General features: G+C 39.4%; 1 protein-coding gene and 1 long non-coding RNA gene across 2 annotated transcripts in view; one reads left to right on the top strand and one right to left on the bottom strand.

Annotated features, from left to right (window-relative positions):
• Positions 1-17,239, bottom strand: part of LOC116835665 (uncharacterized) — a 136,071-nt gene that overhangs the window by 69,888 nt on the left and 48,944 nt on the right. The window lies entirely within an intron of this gene.
• The window catches only part of PCSK1 (proprotein convertase subtilisin/kexin type 1), a 35,312-nt gene that overhangs the window by 14,182 nt on the left and 3,891 nt on the right, over positions 1-17,239 (top strand). Inside the window, exons 7-12 of the mRNA XM_032798666.2 lie at positions 2,606-2,778; positions 5,179-5,391; positions 8,279-8,379; positions 10,479-10,712; positions 12,287-12,444; positions 15,545-15,678. Of these exons, the coding sequence (XP_032654557.1) occupies positions 2,606-2,778; positions 5,179-5,391; positions 8,279-8,379; positions 10,479-10,712; positions 12,287-12,444; positions 15,545-15,678 (1,013 nt within the window). The remainder of the gene's footprint in view (positions 1-2,605; positions 2,779-5,178; positions 5,392-8,278; positions 8,380-10,478; positions 10,713-12,286; positions 12,445-15,544; positions 15,679-17,239) is intronic.

The raw sequence follows: 17,239 nt of genomic DNA, 5'->3' as shown, positions 1-17,239 counted from the left end.
AATATTGCTGTGGTTTCCATTTCAATTGCTTAATTCTCCATTTCAGTTTACATGTTAATTTTGAAAACAGGTAAAGGATTGTTTATCTGTTAGTCAATAGAATGGTGTCTGAAAGTCTAGTTTATTGCAGATCTGTGAAATAGACGTGATCAAAATGTCAGTTGCTAGTGGTTATTTAGCACAAAAGAAAATAGACTTGTAAATTTGTAGTTTTTCAATTTCACAATTTTTTCCTTGACTCAAATGGGACAGCTGAGCTGGGATTGAGAACTGAGATTACTGGTCTCACAGTTTGAGCCCTGTTTTCTCAAAGGGGTTTAGAGCTGTCACAGATGTCATTTTCCTGTCCACCTTTATGCTCTCACACACTGTTTAAATAAAAGATCTCATTCAGAAGATGAAGACACCAAGGATCAAATATTTAAAGCAGGGTGAAGGGATGAAACTGCAAAAATGTTGAACATCCACTCTACCCACATTTCCAAGCACTTGCATATACAAAGGTTACTTCACACCTGTTTGCATGTGTTATTATGTGATTTGCAAATGGAGATACAGGTTTTTCCTGGTACACATCTCCAGGAAGGAATGCTCTTGTTTATTTTTCAAATATTTAACATCATAACTCTGGATGTTCTCATTATCCATATAAATGTCCAATCCTGTTTTGAATCCTATGAAATTCTTGCTCTCATTGAAATCATGTGGCATTGAGTTCCACAGGCTTATTGTGCATTGTTTGAAAAATATTTCCTTGTATTAGTTTTAAAGGTTACATTTCAATTTCATTTAGTGTATACATGCACTTCCCCTCCTTTGTTTTCTGTAGAAGAAAGAAATGTGGTTCATCCCATATGCCATATAGTAAATGGAATTTATTTATTTACGCATACATCGCCACAGCACTGTTTCTCTGATGCTGCATGGAAATCAAATGATTAAGAAGTTATATTTTACAAAGGACTGGGCTGAGAGTTCCAACACAGTGAATGTGATGCTAAAAATAGCCATCTGTCAGGCAGATACGTGTATCTGTCTGAAATTCCTTTTGCTTTTGCCTGTTTTTGAATTCATGAGGCAGATGATGGGAAACAAGCATATAGAAGAAAAAGGAAAGACAAATGTATGGACAAATAATATGACTCTGCTTACTGGTGAAAACTAATTTAATGAAAAACCATTGCAATAATCATATCCCTGAGTTTATTTAGAAAACAAACAGAATTTTCACAGAGAATTGAACTGAAACAGCAGTTTTGCTTAAATTGTTTTTCACTAGTGTGCTGAGGATATAATTGTTTGTTCTTGTATTATATTACAGATCTGTACAGCTGCCTTTACCTCTATTGGTGCTCTCACAGTGTCTATACTAGCTTCTGTGTTCTAAGTATTTCATTGCATATTACAATCTCGGGCCCTAATCCTGCAGTCAGTTCACCTTTTTTGCTTCTTAATAATGCAAAAAAAGGAATCAAAGCCTGAGGTTTGATGGTCCCCCCCTCCTTAGAAATTCAGATCTTGTCTGTCCTTCTTTGGAAAAATGTATGAGAATTTCTATACTAGAAGAATTATAATCCATAGTTCAGCAACTGCCAGCAATGATACGGCTTCTCTTGTACTAAATTTCTAGCATAGACAGAGCCCAAGCATTTTTATTATTGTGCCATGAAAACTTGTTCCAAATTCTTATGACATTAGCAGTTGTACTGTTGCTACCATTGCTGCATCATTGCTGGAATTTTGCAAAAGTTCCCCACCATTTCTAACATAATGGACAGTGTTAGCAATGTTGGGAGCTCTAGTGCAAACGAGCCACTGGCTGCCATTGGAATTTAGGGCATCCTGGAGATTAGCCCTGCTCTGTGCAAGATTAGAAGACATGGTTCTAATAAGAATGTTAATGGCTGGCTATCACTGGAGCTTCCCACATTGCTCACAATAGTAGAAATTAACTAGTATTAGCAATGCTGAGAAATTTCTGCAATATTTCTTTGTGTATTCAGGATTGGATAGTTTAGTAATTGAGAGGGGAAGGGATTTTTTAGTCAGAGTGTTTAAAATTCTTCATTTTAAACAAAACTTTTAAACTCAAAGTTTTTAAAGACAAAAGACTTTTAAAACTCTGTTTTTGATAACACCTATCTAACTTTTGGAGAAAAGAAATCTTTGTTAAAAGATGAGAGCGAGAGACAGACAGAGAGAACTTAAAATAAGAGCATACAGTACATCTTCTAGGAGACATTCAGGAGGTTCTCAAGAGAAAAAAAACACTGTAGACCAGATTTGTCCTTTTTTATATTTCAAAGGTAAAAAACAAACTGGGGGAGGGGGAACTCTCACCATCCTTCTCTCTACACTATAAAAAGAAAAAAATGGGAGAGAAATAGCAGGGCACAGTCCAATTTTTATAAGGTCACTTTTAATATTTGTAAAATGCCCTGAATTCCTCAAAGGAAGGATGATACATATGTGAAATGTTTTACGATGATGTTATAATCTTGGAGCAGGACCGCATTGTGTTAGGTGCTGTACAAGCACTTAACAATGATAATGTAAAAGAAACATGAAATAGATTCATTCCACCTGTTTTTTATTTTATTTTAAGGTATAAGAATGCTGGATGGAATAGTCACTGATGCCATTGAAGCCAGTTCAATTGGTTTCAATCCAGATCATGTGGATATTTACAGTGCAAGCTGGGGCCCTAATGATGATGGTAAAACTGTAGAGGGACCTGGCAGGCTAGCACAGAAGGCTTTTGAATATGGGATCAAACAGGTATGCTAACAGGTAGTTAAGCTGAAATACAGCCCAGCTTGCAGGTAAAGACTGTAGTTTTAAAATGGTTCTTAGGGGTGAGAAAATGGTCCGTTCTTTGTCTATTTCTTGCTAAAGCGTTCTGCTCATTCAAACAGATTTGAGAAACTGAATCATTCTTTAGAAGGATGTTAATATAAAGGTTCAGCAAAATTTCCCAGCTGGGACCTGACTTATGAAAGCATTCTTACAGTGTTCTGCTTTCAAGGGGTTATTCTCTGCAGACTAGCTTTCCTTCTTCATCCTTCCTTTTGCTGCTTTTTTGCCTCCCTTCCCCCTCCTCTTCTCTGTCTGCATGTTTTGCTCTGAATAGTAATTGGATTTCTGCACAGAGGCTCCTATAAAAATTTAATACAAAGTGTTCGCTTCACGAATATTTCATTTTGTAAAATGGTGATGCATTTTAGCACTGTGTGGATGGGTTGTGTTATTCTGTTACATGCACTGTGTTAATTGGTTTATGCATAACCTAATCCAATTAAAATGAAGATGGTAGGAATGCATGCTGGAGAATACTGAAAGCAGCAGCTTTTAAATTCTCTTTTATGTTATCCCTAGAGATCTGGTTAGAAGACAAGTGGTGTGTTGAATGAGAGTGCTGGGTACAGACCCAGAAACAGACATATAAACACTGTCCCCACCTGTTAGTCAGGAGGAGGTATCGAGACACCTAGAGATGATAGTGTTGACAGGGGGATGCAGCAGAGAGATAAATGGAAAAAAGAAAAAAAGAGTCTGACGTTGGAGTTGTAGAAGAGGAGAGGAGTCTGGAGAAAAGGGAAAGGCCAGGAACAGCAGAAAGAGGGACAAAAGAAGTGGGAGCCTGACAACTGTGGGAAATTCTAACCAATGAGAAAAGTGTTGGTAAGGGAGAGATAGAGATGGGAAGGGAGAGGAATGCAGGTCTGAAAAGGGAGAGAGGAAAATTGAGTGCCGGAGGGTGGGAAGGGAAGATGGGCAGAAAGGGCAGTGGAAAGAGTAAGGAACTAATGCCCCTGAAATCATGGGCCTGGACCTGGGAAATCAGGAAATTTGCTTGGTGAAGAGGACAGCATTTTTTCAAGGTTTATTTTGTACCAAACTAACCCATCCTGCAAGGTACTGAGTGCCCTCAACTCCTGCTGAAGTCAGTCAGAGATGACAGTGTTAAGCTAGCATCAGGACTGGCCCCCTAGATCCGGATCCAGCAAAGCACTTCAGCACATGTTTAGCAGTAAATACATGAGTAGCCCCATGAGTATTCCTGCTGAAGTCAATGGAGTGTCTCATGTGTTTAAGTGTGTTGGTGGATTGGGGCCATAGTTACTAAAACAAGTTATTTTGTTTATTGTGATTTCCAATGGCACCACCCTGACAATTCTAATAGGAAGAGTGTAGCTTGTTTTTCTATTTTTATTTTTTATTTTGAGATTGCTGCAATTGCCACTTGGCCCCTGAACCAGCTACATCAATGTTGATTAGAGGGGATTAATTGATGATCTGCTTTTCTAGTTGCTCTCTATAATGAATGTACATAAATTAATACTGAATTAAAATCTAAGCTTCTGCTCTGCACATTAGCAGATACTTTCCACTTAAAGTCTACAAGAGTTTAAAATGTAATGGCAAATACTTGTTTAAACTAGGAAAAGCATGGCATTTTTCATGCTGCTTCAGCTCTCCACATCTCTAGCTGTCAGCAACTTTATAGCTGCAACTAATTTATTATACATCGGAAACTGGAATAGGAAGTGGGGGCAATTGTGACCTGAGACTGAAGACTGGAAGCCCACAGATTTGGGAGTTATGAGTAGACTCGCCGATAAAATGAGCTTATGGGTTTGCAGTTTTTCGTCAAGTAAATGCCAAACTGTGAAGGGCATAATTACAAAGGGAGTTGGATGGAAATGTCATCTCACACATCAGACATACTGCTTACCAATATTACTGTGATGACAACAAATGCAAATGAAGTTAACTCATAATGAAGTTCCATTTATTGAAAAAAATATTTCTGCTTTTCGTAAACACACTCAGTACCAAATGTGTTCATAGGAAAAACCACATCTATTGATCACAGTCTCCTGATCTGCATCCAAAACGTATTTCCAGTGGACGTGGTAGATGCCCCATTAATTGTGACGTTTAAAAGTAGACTGGACCAATCACAATATGATGTACTATAGAGAGCAATCTTTCACTGGCAGGGAGATAGACTGGAACATATAATAGGTCTTTTCTACCTCTAACTTTCTATGATTTATATGAACAATTATTCTTTATTGTCTGCAGATCATTTAATTATGTGGATTTTTGGTGTGAATGTACTAAAGAGACTGTAGACTTTCTTCCTTATGATAATCATCCCTTTCTTTTCCTTAGGGCCGAAATGGAAAAGGTTCCATTTTTGTATGGGCTTCTGGGAATGGTGGTCGTCAGGGTGATAATTGTGACTGTGATGGTTACACAGATAGTATCTACACTATATCCATCAGCAGTGCTTCTCAACAAGGTCTTTCTCCTTGGTATGCAGAGAAGTGTTCCTCAACACTGGCCACAGCATACAGCAGTGGGGATTATACTGACCAGAGAATTGTAGGTTGTTTTTACCAGATTTAATAAACATGCTTGAGGAACACATGTAGAATTGTTTTATATATGAAAACGACAAAGCAGAAACTGCTTTTAAAGGCCTGACTTTTAAGTGCTTCATTTACTTATGCTTTATATACCTAATACTATCATGCTGGAACCCTGGAGAATTAGCACATTGAAAAAAATGGTTGCAACCCTTTAACGTCCCTTAATTTCAAAGCAATAATTACATAGTACCATCATTTCATTACAGTTGATCTCTGAAATGATATGCATTTAAATGTGATAGAGGTTTGAGATGATATCCTGCAAAAGGGAAGATATTCAGAACTGCATCTCATCTGTCCTTGTGCTGGGAGAGTCTAAAAAAAGTTGGTGGGGTCTGACGCAAAGCTGGTGAATCAAAAATACAAAACTATGGAGGGTTCATACCATCAGAAAAAGGAAGGAAAATTCCCAAGTGTAAATTCATGCTGACCTCAGCTGGAAGAATGTATGCTCTTCAGAATTAAAACATGTGACATCAGGCGTGATTACATGTTAGGAATATAGACAGATCCAAACCCCTACACAAGACCCAAAGGCCTGAAAATCTGGGGAAGTTCAGGTTCAGATCTGCTTATCATAATTCAAGTCCATTTCTAGTTGGGACCTTGACCTTTTAACACAAACATAAATATGCTTCAGAATATTACATTCCCTGCTAGTAAGAGGATCATTGTATTTTCAGGTATGTGTCCTTTGAGACCAGAACAGGAATTTAAACCTAACCCTAGATTCATCGTTTTCTTTTGCTCTTTTTTTTTATCTCCAAGTGTTAGGAAATCTCTAAGAATTTCCACTGCCTGTGATTAACAATCAGCATTAGAATGATTGACATTTTTTTAGTTGAACAATTTTCTACACCAAAATATAGCTTAGTCAAAATCTAAATTTCCAGTGGGAAAATGTCAAGTCTGATGGGAAATTTTGGTTTTCCCGGGAGCAATTTCAAAGTGAAAATTTTTACTTCTAATTGACACTTCAGAATGAAAGGAAAATGTTCATTTTGGTCCAGCTTAAAATGTCATTTCATGGCACAGCTGAGTCAGCAAGGGTGCTTCAGCTGTATCCCCCTCATAATCCAAGATAGGAGGCAGCTGGCAGAGCATTCTCTGAGGACTCTAGGACTCTGGAACTTGCTCCCTGTCTCATCCTTCATCTGAAATAGCCTGAATTTAATGACCTTCAGGGGACATTGAAAAAGACATCTGTTGGTGAGGGTTTTCTAAGAGGCCTGAGGGTTTGTTTCCTAGAACAATGAAAGGGATGGAAAGGAGTTTTATAGGTGCCTGGCTGGTTAAGTTGAAATTATTATTGTAATGCTGTTGATATTTAATGATGAGTTCGAGTACCTTAGGCATTGGGTCTCTTTTTTTAATTATTATTGAAATGTAAGTAAATTAGTTCAGGTTTTTGTTTTAAAGTCAAGATGTCAATTTGGAACAAAAATGATCACTCTGAAGCAGTTTGAAACTTTGTACAGTAAAAGAAAAAAGATTTTGTTCAAAATTTCTTGTGGGAATAAAAATGTGGTTTTCCAACCAACTCTAATTTTCCAAACTCTGAGATTGATTGTGCTAGATCAGGCGTCGGCAACCTTTCAGAAGTAGTGTGCCCAGTCTTCATTTATTCTCTCTAATTTAAGGTTTTGTGTGCTAGTAATACCTTCTAAAAACGTTAAAATGTCTCTTTCTACAAGTCTATAATATATAACTAAACTATTGTTGTATGTAAAGTAAATAAGGTTTTTACAATGTTTAAGAAGTTTCATTTAACATTACATTAAAATGCAGAGCCCCACCCCCCCGACCAGTGGCCAGGACCCAGGCAGTGTGAGTGCCACCGAAAATCAGCTCGTGTGCCGCCTTCGGCACACGTGCCATAGGTTGCCTACTCCTGTGCTAGATGTTCAGCCCCTTTGGTGTGGCTCTGAGCACTTTCCACTCCCACTGACTATAGTAGGAGCAGAACTGCTCAGCACCTTGCAAATGATGCTCAGCAGGAGGCAGAATTGGGCTCTATGTTGCTTTCATTTTTTTTTTATTGTGGTAACACATAGAAACCTCAGTCAGGGCTCAGGATCCGATTGTGTTAGGTGCTATATATGTTCAGCACCTAACAGTGTGCATGTATATATGTATATAGTCCCTGACATAAAGAGATTACATGTGATAAAGTAGCATTTAAATAACTATAACAGCTCTGATCTGATTGATGATAATCTTACAGTGTACTGCATAGGTGGATGTTAAAATAACTTTTCATTTCAGTAGGTCAAAAGAATGCCCTTCCAAAGTCGCTTCTCTGTAGCTGAGATGTAAATCTCTCAGAATACCCACTTTCATATATTGCAGGCACATGGGCAGAGAAATTAGGTACTTCATTTTCAAATAAAATGCATGTTTCATTTACAAATTATAGTGCTTCTGCTGAAGAGAAAGCAGAGCGCTAGTACTAAACCTGTGAGTAATTTTTAAGCAAGCAGTTATTTTAAATGTTCTAGACCAAACACAATGATGGGGTTTTATGATTCACAGATGAGTCTGAGTCACTTATTTTTATATCTCTCAGATCTCAGAATAAGGCAAGATATTCAATGTGGGAGTACTTTGTTCCAATATAAGGCATTTTGATACAAAAATTATAGTTGAAATAGATATAGTAGAAGGAGTAGATTGAATCATTATCCGATTTAAGCGTCCATTATTTTGTTCACTGGGAGGAAGTTTTTCTGTGGTGAATTAAGGTGCACTGCGTAAAGGATGCATAACTATGTATCCAAACATATAAACAATAATGCTTATTCAGCTTTTCTTATGTTCATTTTAGTCATGTTTTCTTTCAGACAAGTGCTGATCTTCACAACGAATGTACTGAGACTCACACTGGGACCTCTGCATCTGCTCCATTGGCAGCAGGGATTTTTGCTCTAGCTCTTGAAGCAAAGTAAGACTTCCTAAACTCTCTACTTATGTAATCCACTCATACTGTGACTGTACAAAAATGGCACCATCTCACTCAACTGGTACTCTTCCTGTCAGAGTCAGGCCTACTAACTTTAGTGATAAACGTAAGTTAGTAGTCCTTTTAAGCCCTGCTAGCCAGGCAAATCAACATAGATAAGATAGGGTGAGCCTGTGGATTCTGTTTCATTCTGGGCATCAGCAACAGTCTGTCTACTGAGAGCTTACCTACACTGCCCTGCAGTTTGGACTGTGGAGGTATGAATAGCCTTGCACACTAAAGTGCAGAGTGATAACTCCCCCATATGGAAGCTGCAGGCACAAACTAAAAGGTTCCTAGTTCGCAATGCCATCACCTTCTTCAAACAGGAATACATTAATGAGAACTAAGAATCATTTAGTTCATGACCATGGCATCACACAGGGAGTGTACCAGGGTGCACTTGCCACTCTGGCACCTTCTGCTGGCTGTCTTGGGAATTAGCTCTGTATGTTAGTGTGCCCTCTTCAGGTGGTGCCTTGCCATCATCATTCCTGCTCTAGGGCCCACGTCTCTCCAAGGACCACACACCCTCTTCAGTGACACAGCCCTCCAGCTATGCCACACACTGTGCTCCCCCCTTCTGGAGGACCTGCAGTCCTCTGTTCAGCCACTTCCCCTAGTGGCTACTGCAATGAATTGTCTGGTCATTTCCTCATGGCCCCAGCATCCTCTTTGCCCTTGCCTGGGGGCCTCTGCCAGCAAATCCCAGCAGCCATCCAGGAGCTGTCTCTCACTCTTCTGGTTCCTGCTAGCAGCACTGCTCTGTCCAGGGTGCTGGCAGTTCTCTCAGCCCTCCAGGGGCACAGTCCTTCTTCCTTGGGCTCCCAGCAGAGACTGCCCTCCTTTACCCTGCAGCTCCCTTTTTATATGGGCCTGCTCAGCCCTGATTGGCTCTCCTTTCAGCCCTTCTCTGATTGACTGCCTCTGGCACAGCCACTCTAGGGCTGCTTTTAACCCCTTTTCTGCCAGTGAGGGGCAGCTGCCCCATCACAGGGCGTTACAGTGCAGCACTTCGGTACACACTGCCATTCATACCCCCTTAGTCCAAACTGCAAGGCAGTGTAGACATAGCTTAAATTCCAGTCAGTTACCTGTGAAGGCAATGGGATTGCACATGTGTCAGTGAGCGCCTAATCTGAAGACAATAGGGTTGCCCAGGTTTAAATGATGCTAATTCAGTCTGCAGAACCCGTAGTGCTAGCGATGATACATAAACTGGAAAGTATCCAAGACTCAGTCTCTGGGCAGGTCGACACAACAAATTTACAGTGGTGTGTCTGCACCGATGCAGCTGCGGCACTTCCAGTGAAGACACTACGTTGATGGGAGAAAGGACTCCCATCTTAATAGGAAGTGGGAAATCCACTTCCACAAGAGGCAGTATCTATGTTGGCGGGAAAAGCTCTCCCACTGACATAGCGCTGTCTACACCAGTGCTTAGGGTGGTATAACTATGTTGTACAAGGGATGTGAATTATTCACACCCTTGAATGATGTATTTATACCCAAGTAATGTTGTAGTGTAGATCGGGGCTCAGAGAACAATGCTGAGTTTACAGGTCTGGTAGTTAGAAAAAATGTCTTCGAAAAATCATGTAACCTCACAACAGCATTTTCACAAAACCCTTTTTCAAAGAAGAAATGCACTGTGAGGGAGGAAGGGATGGTCCAATGTTTAGCGCACTTGGAAGTCCTGGGTTCAGTTCCCTGCTTCACCAGAGGCTTACTTTAGGCACGTTATGTAGGGCCAGATTTTTAAAAGTACTCAGGTCCCTAAATATGTTTTAAAATCTGTCCCTTAGTCTCTCTTTGCCTCTGTTCCCCATCTGTATGGCCATAATAGTACTTCCATATTTTGTTGGGGTAAATGCATTGTGTGTGGGGCTTTCAGATACTACAGTAATGGGGCAAGGGTGCATATAAGCACCTAACAGAAAAAGATTGCTTTTTCAACATCTTTATGCATGTAGAGTAAAATTATACCATTAGAGAAAGCTGACTGACAGTTTTATAGGAATTAACCAGACTTTTTTAAACAGCCCTAATCTAACCTGGAGGGATATGCAGCATTTGGTAGTCTGGACTTCAGAATATGACCCATTGGCCAACAATCCTGGATGGAAGAAGAGTGGAGCAGGGTTGATGGTGAATAGCAGATTTGGATTTGGATTACTTAATGCCAAGGCACTGGTGGATTTAGCTGATCCTAAAACCTGGAAAGGAGTACCTGAAAAGAAAGAGTGTATAGTCAAGGACAACAGCTTTGAGCCTAGGTAAGAATTTGCATTGAAATTAATCATATCAATTTATCTCTCTCTAATATAAGGCAAGAAGGTAGTATCTTGCACAAATTTGTCCAATAGGTATAAATGAGATTGAGATATTTAATTTCAGTTTCTTTGGTTTTGCCTAGCTCTATTTCTCACAAATCCAGGGAGTGAGTGAGTAATTCCCCATCTCTTTGTTTCATGTACCCCATTGTAAGACTGCTGCAAAATACTAAGATCCGTGATTCAGTACAGAATGAAGATTCTGCCTGCATGTGTAACTAGCATCTGGATGGATGACACTGCAGGACTATTAGCATTGTTATGCTAAATCAAACCAGTTAAGATGAAGAAATACAAGAAATAGCCCTGATATAGTTTAATTTGTTTTTTCTAAATTGTTCCTAAAATATTTTTTTCTGTATCATGTGTGACGTATAGCCCATACCTGACAGTAAAGGTTGTATCAGCAGCACTCGTGGGGTGATCTGTATAACTCACACTTATCCTCCCATTTCTATGTACAAAACCATCCCAAATGCACTCTGATAAAACCTCATATATCATACCTGCAAATATTTCCTATACATTGCCCGTAGACTCAGTATTAATACAGGCAAGCCACAATGACTCTCTTGATAATTAACTTGTTTAAACAATAAGGACCTTTAGACTCTCTTCTTTTTGGTTTTCACATGTTAATTTATGGCTTTGCTGTCTGGAATAAAGATAGTTATAATAAATCTTTAAATGACATCATCTAAGTGCACCAAGTAGAAATATATACAGCTATGTGGTGTTTCACTTCTTGGTAACCTGTTTATTTATGTTATTTTTATTATAGTGCTTTTTTTAAACTCTCTTGCCTTTTTTTCCCTAATCTGATCTTTTTTCCTTTGTGTTTTGAATTTAATACAGAGAGCTGACGTACATGAAACTTATTAGTTAGGTATTATTACTGCAATCCTTTTATGTTACATTACAAAAACAAAGCTTGCAAGCTCCTACATTTTTAATGCATTGTGTAGGGAGGGATTCAAGCACCAGATTCTCATTAAAGTTAATGAGAATTGTACAGAGAAAACCATGCACAATGCTTTGAAAATGTTGGGAAGGTGTAGGCCCTATTCTAGGAATGATTCAGAGGGCTACAGCTGCTGCAGCTTTTTCCAGCCATTTTAACTATATAACAATATTCCTGCTGGTGATTTTACTGAGGTAAACAACATGTACCTTTGATACACTCGTGTGATGCTGTAATTTTAAAGAGAATGTCTTTTAGGGGTCTCTTGGAGAGCAATGTAGACATTAAGCCTTGAAAGAACATATTGATTATCCAACTTGCTTGCTTCTGTAGTGTGTGGAAGAAATCAGGCCCAGTCGGTTTAAACAGTTTGGCTGATTTCTGTATTTCGTGTGCACTCAGAGCTCCCGGAGGTTCCACTGGCAGTTTGGGATGAGCAAGGAGTGCAGTACATCTTCCCCCAGTCTGATCGTTTATGATACAGGTGTAAAATGCATCCTTTGGACTTTGTGTAATAAGCTAGTAGGTAACCAAATAATCCTTGTATCTTTGCTAGGTTATTAAGAGCAAACGGAGAAGTAACTATTGAAATTCCCACAAAAGCTTGTGAAGGGCAAGAAAATTCTGTTACATCTCTGGAGCATGTGCAGTTTGAAGCAACAATTGAATATTCCCGCAGAGGTGATCTTCACGTTACCCTCACTTCCCCATCAGGTATAGGAGGCAAACAAATGTGTTCAAAGAAATTTTTAGTTTCTGCTGTTGCAGTGTAAGACATTGATCTTATTAATCTTTATATAAGAATCACTTAATCTCCCTGTGTTAGAAATAGGTGAATACATTCTAGGAAAAGTAATTACTTTCAAAATGGTGCATGCTTGGTGTGGTGCTCAGTGATCTCTCAGTGCTTCAGGTGCTTGCAAAATCTCTGCTTTATTCTATGTCCAGTTCCAACTAGCTGCACACAACAGCAGGAGCTTCAAAGCACGTTGCCCAGACTCTGTCCAGGAAGCTCAGCTCTTAAAGGTCCAGATCCTCAATGCCACTCTTGGAGGAAACATGTGGTGAAGGCAGGGATTTGGCTGCCTATGCCTCACTATCTACCTCCGTGTCTTTTAAGTTATTCTTGAAAGCAAAGACCTCAAAATGATAACTGAAAATGATACTAAAAGTAGGTTTGCCACACATCCAGGTTTTCTGAGGATTGTTCCTTTTGTGAGGTAGCTGCCCTGAGAATTCTGTAAGGATGCTCAGTAGACACTGCCAGTTCTTCACTTTTACAGGCTCAGAATCACTCCAGATGTCCCATTTTTTGTATCTCAGAGGTAGCAACTGTAAATGAAAATGATATTGCAGGGTTGGAAACAGTGATTGGTTAGTTTTGAGGCATCATTTTCTGATGTCCCATATTCCAGAGACAAGACTTCTGCGTATAGTGTTCCAGTGCTGAGAGTGTGTAGCCCATATGGGGGGTTTCTGTAGGACACCAGCTTGTAGTTTATGCTTTGTAGGGGCCAGACAATGACTCAGTGAGTCAACGGAGTTCTGGGATGGGGGTGAGCAAATGCATCACCTGAATGGAGGCATTGTTTGTATCAGGCACCTAGATATTGCAGTAATGGTTGCCTTAAACTATAAAACAAGTAATCTTAACTTTGTCCTGTATTGACACAAGGTTGAGGGGTAGCAATTTAATATGGTCTATGAGATCAGTGTTATCTGATCTGGGATCACAAACACTAAACTGCATTGATCCTAAACATATACTCATGGGATGGTGTCACTAGAAGGCAGAGTTAGGGTTCTTTGGGTTGTGCATTTGTACCCTTAACTTGTTTGGATTTCTTTCAAGTATAACCTTAACTCTAAATTTCCTGGGTTTACAATGTCTGTTGTGGGGATAATTGCAACATCCTTGAAACGTATTTTACTCTTAAATTACTGGGCCATACTCTCAGCATTGACTCCATCTTAGTTTAGATTTTGTCTGGGAATAGATAGGTAGAAACTAGGAAGATACAACCTAGATGGAGCTGCTATAAGGAGGATGCATAACAGGTAGGAAAAACGTTCCCAGAGAATAGTTATCTTCATAGTCAACCTGGAAGGGCATATATAGTGGGGTCCCGCGGGGATCTGTTCTGGATCTGGTTTTGTTCTATTCTTCATCAATGATTTAGATAAATGGCATAGAGAGTACACTTATAAAGTTTTAAGAAGATACCAAACAGGGAAGGGTTGCAAGTACTTTGGAAGATAGGATTAAAATCCAAAATGATCTGGACAAACTGGAGAAATAGTCTGAAGTAAATAGGAAGAAATTCAATAAGGACAAATGCAAAATACTCCACTTAGGAAGAAACAATCAGTTGCACAGATACAAACTGGGAAATGATTGCCTAGGATGGAGTACTGCAGAAAGAGATCTGTGGGTCATACTGGATAGCAAGCTAAATATGAGTCAGCAGTGTAACACTGTTGCAAGAAAAGCGAACATCATTCTGGGATGTATTAGCAGGAGTGTTGCAAGCAAGACGCAAGTAGTGGCTTTTACTCAGGCCAGTACTATAGTGAAAATGCCTTTCCCCTGTTAGAGCTCCTCATCATGGTGTTACAATGTAACTCAGTCCTGGCCTATACATAAAATTTAGGTCCACATAGCTACTTTGCTCAAGGGTATGAAAAAACCACCCCCTGCATGGTATAGCTACAGCTTACACCAACCTAATCCCTGGTACAGATTCAGCTAGGTTGATGGAAGATGCTTCTGTTCAACCTAGCTACCATTGATCAGGGAAGTGGTGTTCCTACAGCAATAGAAAACCCCCTTCCATCACTGTAGGCTGTGCCTGCACTATGGATTACACCAGAATAGCTGTGCCACTAACGTCCCCGTACTGTAGACTTGGCCTGAGTATGAGGCTAGTATACACTTAAAAGTAAGGTCAACAGAGCTACAGCACTCAGGGATGTGAAAAATGCATTCTGTCAACCTAACTCCTGTGCTAGACATGGCTAGGGCAACAGAAGAATTCTTCTGTTAATCTAGCTACTGCCATTTGGAAAGGTGGATTAGCTACATTGAAAAACCCCCTTCTGTCATTGTAGGAGGTGCCTACACTTCAGCACTACAGCTGCTGTAGTGCCCTTAGTGTAGGCATGGCCTAAGATACACCCCAAACTCAATGAAAACACAGTGAAAAATTTTGCTCTCACTTACCCGTATGCAAACTTTGTGAGCAGAATTTAATCTGCAGAGATTAAAGTGGGGAAAGCTTTCCTCAGTTCTGTTTTTTTTTACTGAATGACTTCATAAGGTAGGAAAGCATAACATTGCCTTCCTAATTCCTGCAAGCTCTTCCCTTGTGGGTATATGTTACTGTCTGTTAGGGTGTGAGATCCTTGCTGGTGTGATTCTGATACTCCATTACATCTCCTGGATTAACTGCAACCCTCCGTAGTAAATCCTGCTTTGAAATTGGTTTAACAGCTAATATCCAGAAGTAACATTGTCCCATCCCATAATCAAACTAAAAGCAAGTGTAACTGGTCCAGGTGATAGTAGAGTGCAATTGGTGGTTTGATAGCATGAAAAATAAGAGAGCCTTGGATCAACAGTCAAATGGTCTATTCAGTCTTAAAGCAAGCATGGGTATTGTTTAACAAGGTGGGCAGTTCTTGACGATAGGCAAAAATCTCTAAAAGGTGATGAATGGAGAGCAGATACAAGGGGAGGATTTACAGGAGCTGTCGTTCAACAAAATCAATGGATGCTTGCTAACTCCATTAATGTTTGTTTGTTGCACTAATACAGGCACCAACACTGTCTTACTGGCTGAAAGAGAGAGAGATAAGTCTCCCAATGGCTTTAAAAACTGGGACTTCATGTCTGTTCACACATGGGGAGAGAATCCAAAAGGCACTTGGACTTTGAGAATTACTGATGTGGTAAGTATGTGTGCGTGCTAATTAACAAAGTAGATGAGTTGGTGACATAGACCAGTGGATCACTAACATCATCCAGGATGGAGAACAGCTGGAGTTTGTTCAGTGAAAAACTAATTTATTTAAAAACAAAATAAAACATGAACCTGGATAAAAGTGGAAAAGGACAGGCTAAAGAGATAGAAATTCAAAAGACAGGGCCAAATTCAGCTGTGTAAAACCAGGGTAACTTCATGGAAGTGCAACTATCAGCCAAATTTAGCTTTTAATAATTTACCATGCTATACATACTCCTCACATGGTGAAAGAATAACCATTTAATGCTATTTTTGTGTGGTTTTGAAATGGAATATGTAATAGATTACTTGCAAATTAATTTCCTGGGGAGTAAAGCACAAGAAGAGGTCTAGTCTCTTCTTGGTATATGCACATAATTTTCATTGACTCAAAAGCTAGTCTATTAATTTATGGTGACCTGAGGGAGCAATTCTGGTGTATATCTTCCCCTATATTCTGTCTCAAAGTAATGAATGGTCCACAAAGATTATAGCCAAGAAATCTAGAGATATATAATAAATGTTTACTAAACCATATGGGAATATGGATTACATTACAACAGTGAGAGGTCTGAGAAGAAACCTGCTTAGTAGATGACTGAGAAATCATTCTCTTCAAAGGGAGAGCAATCAATCCAAGCTCACTCACCTCTCAAGAATTTCACTGAAGTAGTTTGGTAATAAGCTTGTCACGAAGGGCAGATCCTATCAGGTGCTGAGTGCCTCCTATGAGACATATGAGCGTATCCAATCCTTTTGGTCTCTATAGAAATCCGTGGGAGTTGAAGGTGCTCAGCACCTTTCAGGATCTATCCTTTAGACCTTAGTCCTGGAAAAGGGAACACTGATTCTGTTTTTCTCTGGGGGACATCTTTAACTGGAGGATCACCATGTAGAGAAATAAATGGTGCATTGTGGAATGAGAGGAACTTGTAAGCAGCAAAGTAATGCCAAGCACATGGCAAGTGGAGAAGGCAGCGGAAACAAACATTATTCTCCACAGTGTTAATACTACCTGTAGGATTTGTAGGATTGTCAGATAATCCCGTGGTTAGAGGTGCCCTAATCAATAGCTCATTGTAACAAGGCATAATATTTCTTGGAATGTATATAAAAAGAGCATTTTGTTTTTAGTTAGATGGATAGTCATGTTCCATCTTCAAATATGAGATACCTGAACTCTCAAACAAATCCCACCTTCTCTCTGAAAAACAATGCTCCATTTCTTCAGCTTCTGGCACTTTTTGTTATTCCAGAAACAGTTTCTCACACTACTGACCACACTATATAAGTACCTAATGAAATCCTCACGTAGATTTACTGCTAATTTTAAATAGTGTTCACAGCCTTTAAATCTCAAGGCTAGTAATATAGGGTTTTATTAGAATAGGTGGATCTTCAGCAGCTGTCTTAGTTCAGGTAGACAATTGAGCAAGAACTCTGAAGATGATGTTTGTTGAAAACATGTTCCAGAAAATTCCATATTTGACTTTTCCCTTATCAGATTT

The sequence above is a fragment of the Chelonoidis abingdonii genome, chromosome 6 (genome assembly GCF_003597395.2).
Source record: "Chelonoidis abingdonii isolate Lonesome George chromosome 6, CheloAbing_2.0, whole genome shotgun sequence".
Taxonomy (NCBI): domain Eukaryota; kingdom Metazoa; phylum Chordata; order Testudines; family Testudinidae; genus Chelonoidis; species Chelonoidis abingdonii.
The sequence above is the reverse complement of the archived record's forward strand: the minus strand, read 5'-3'. Positions and strand labels throughout refer to the sequence as shown.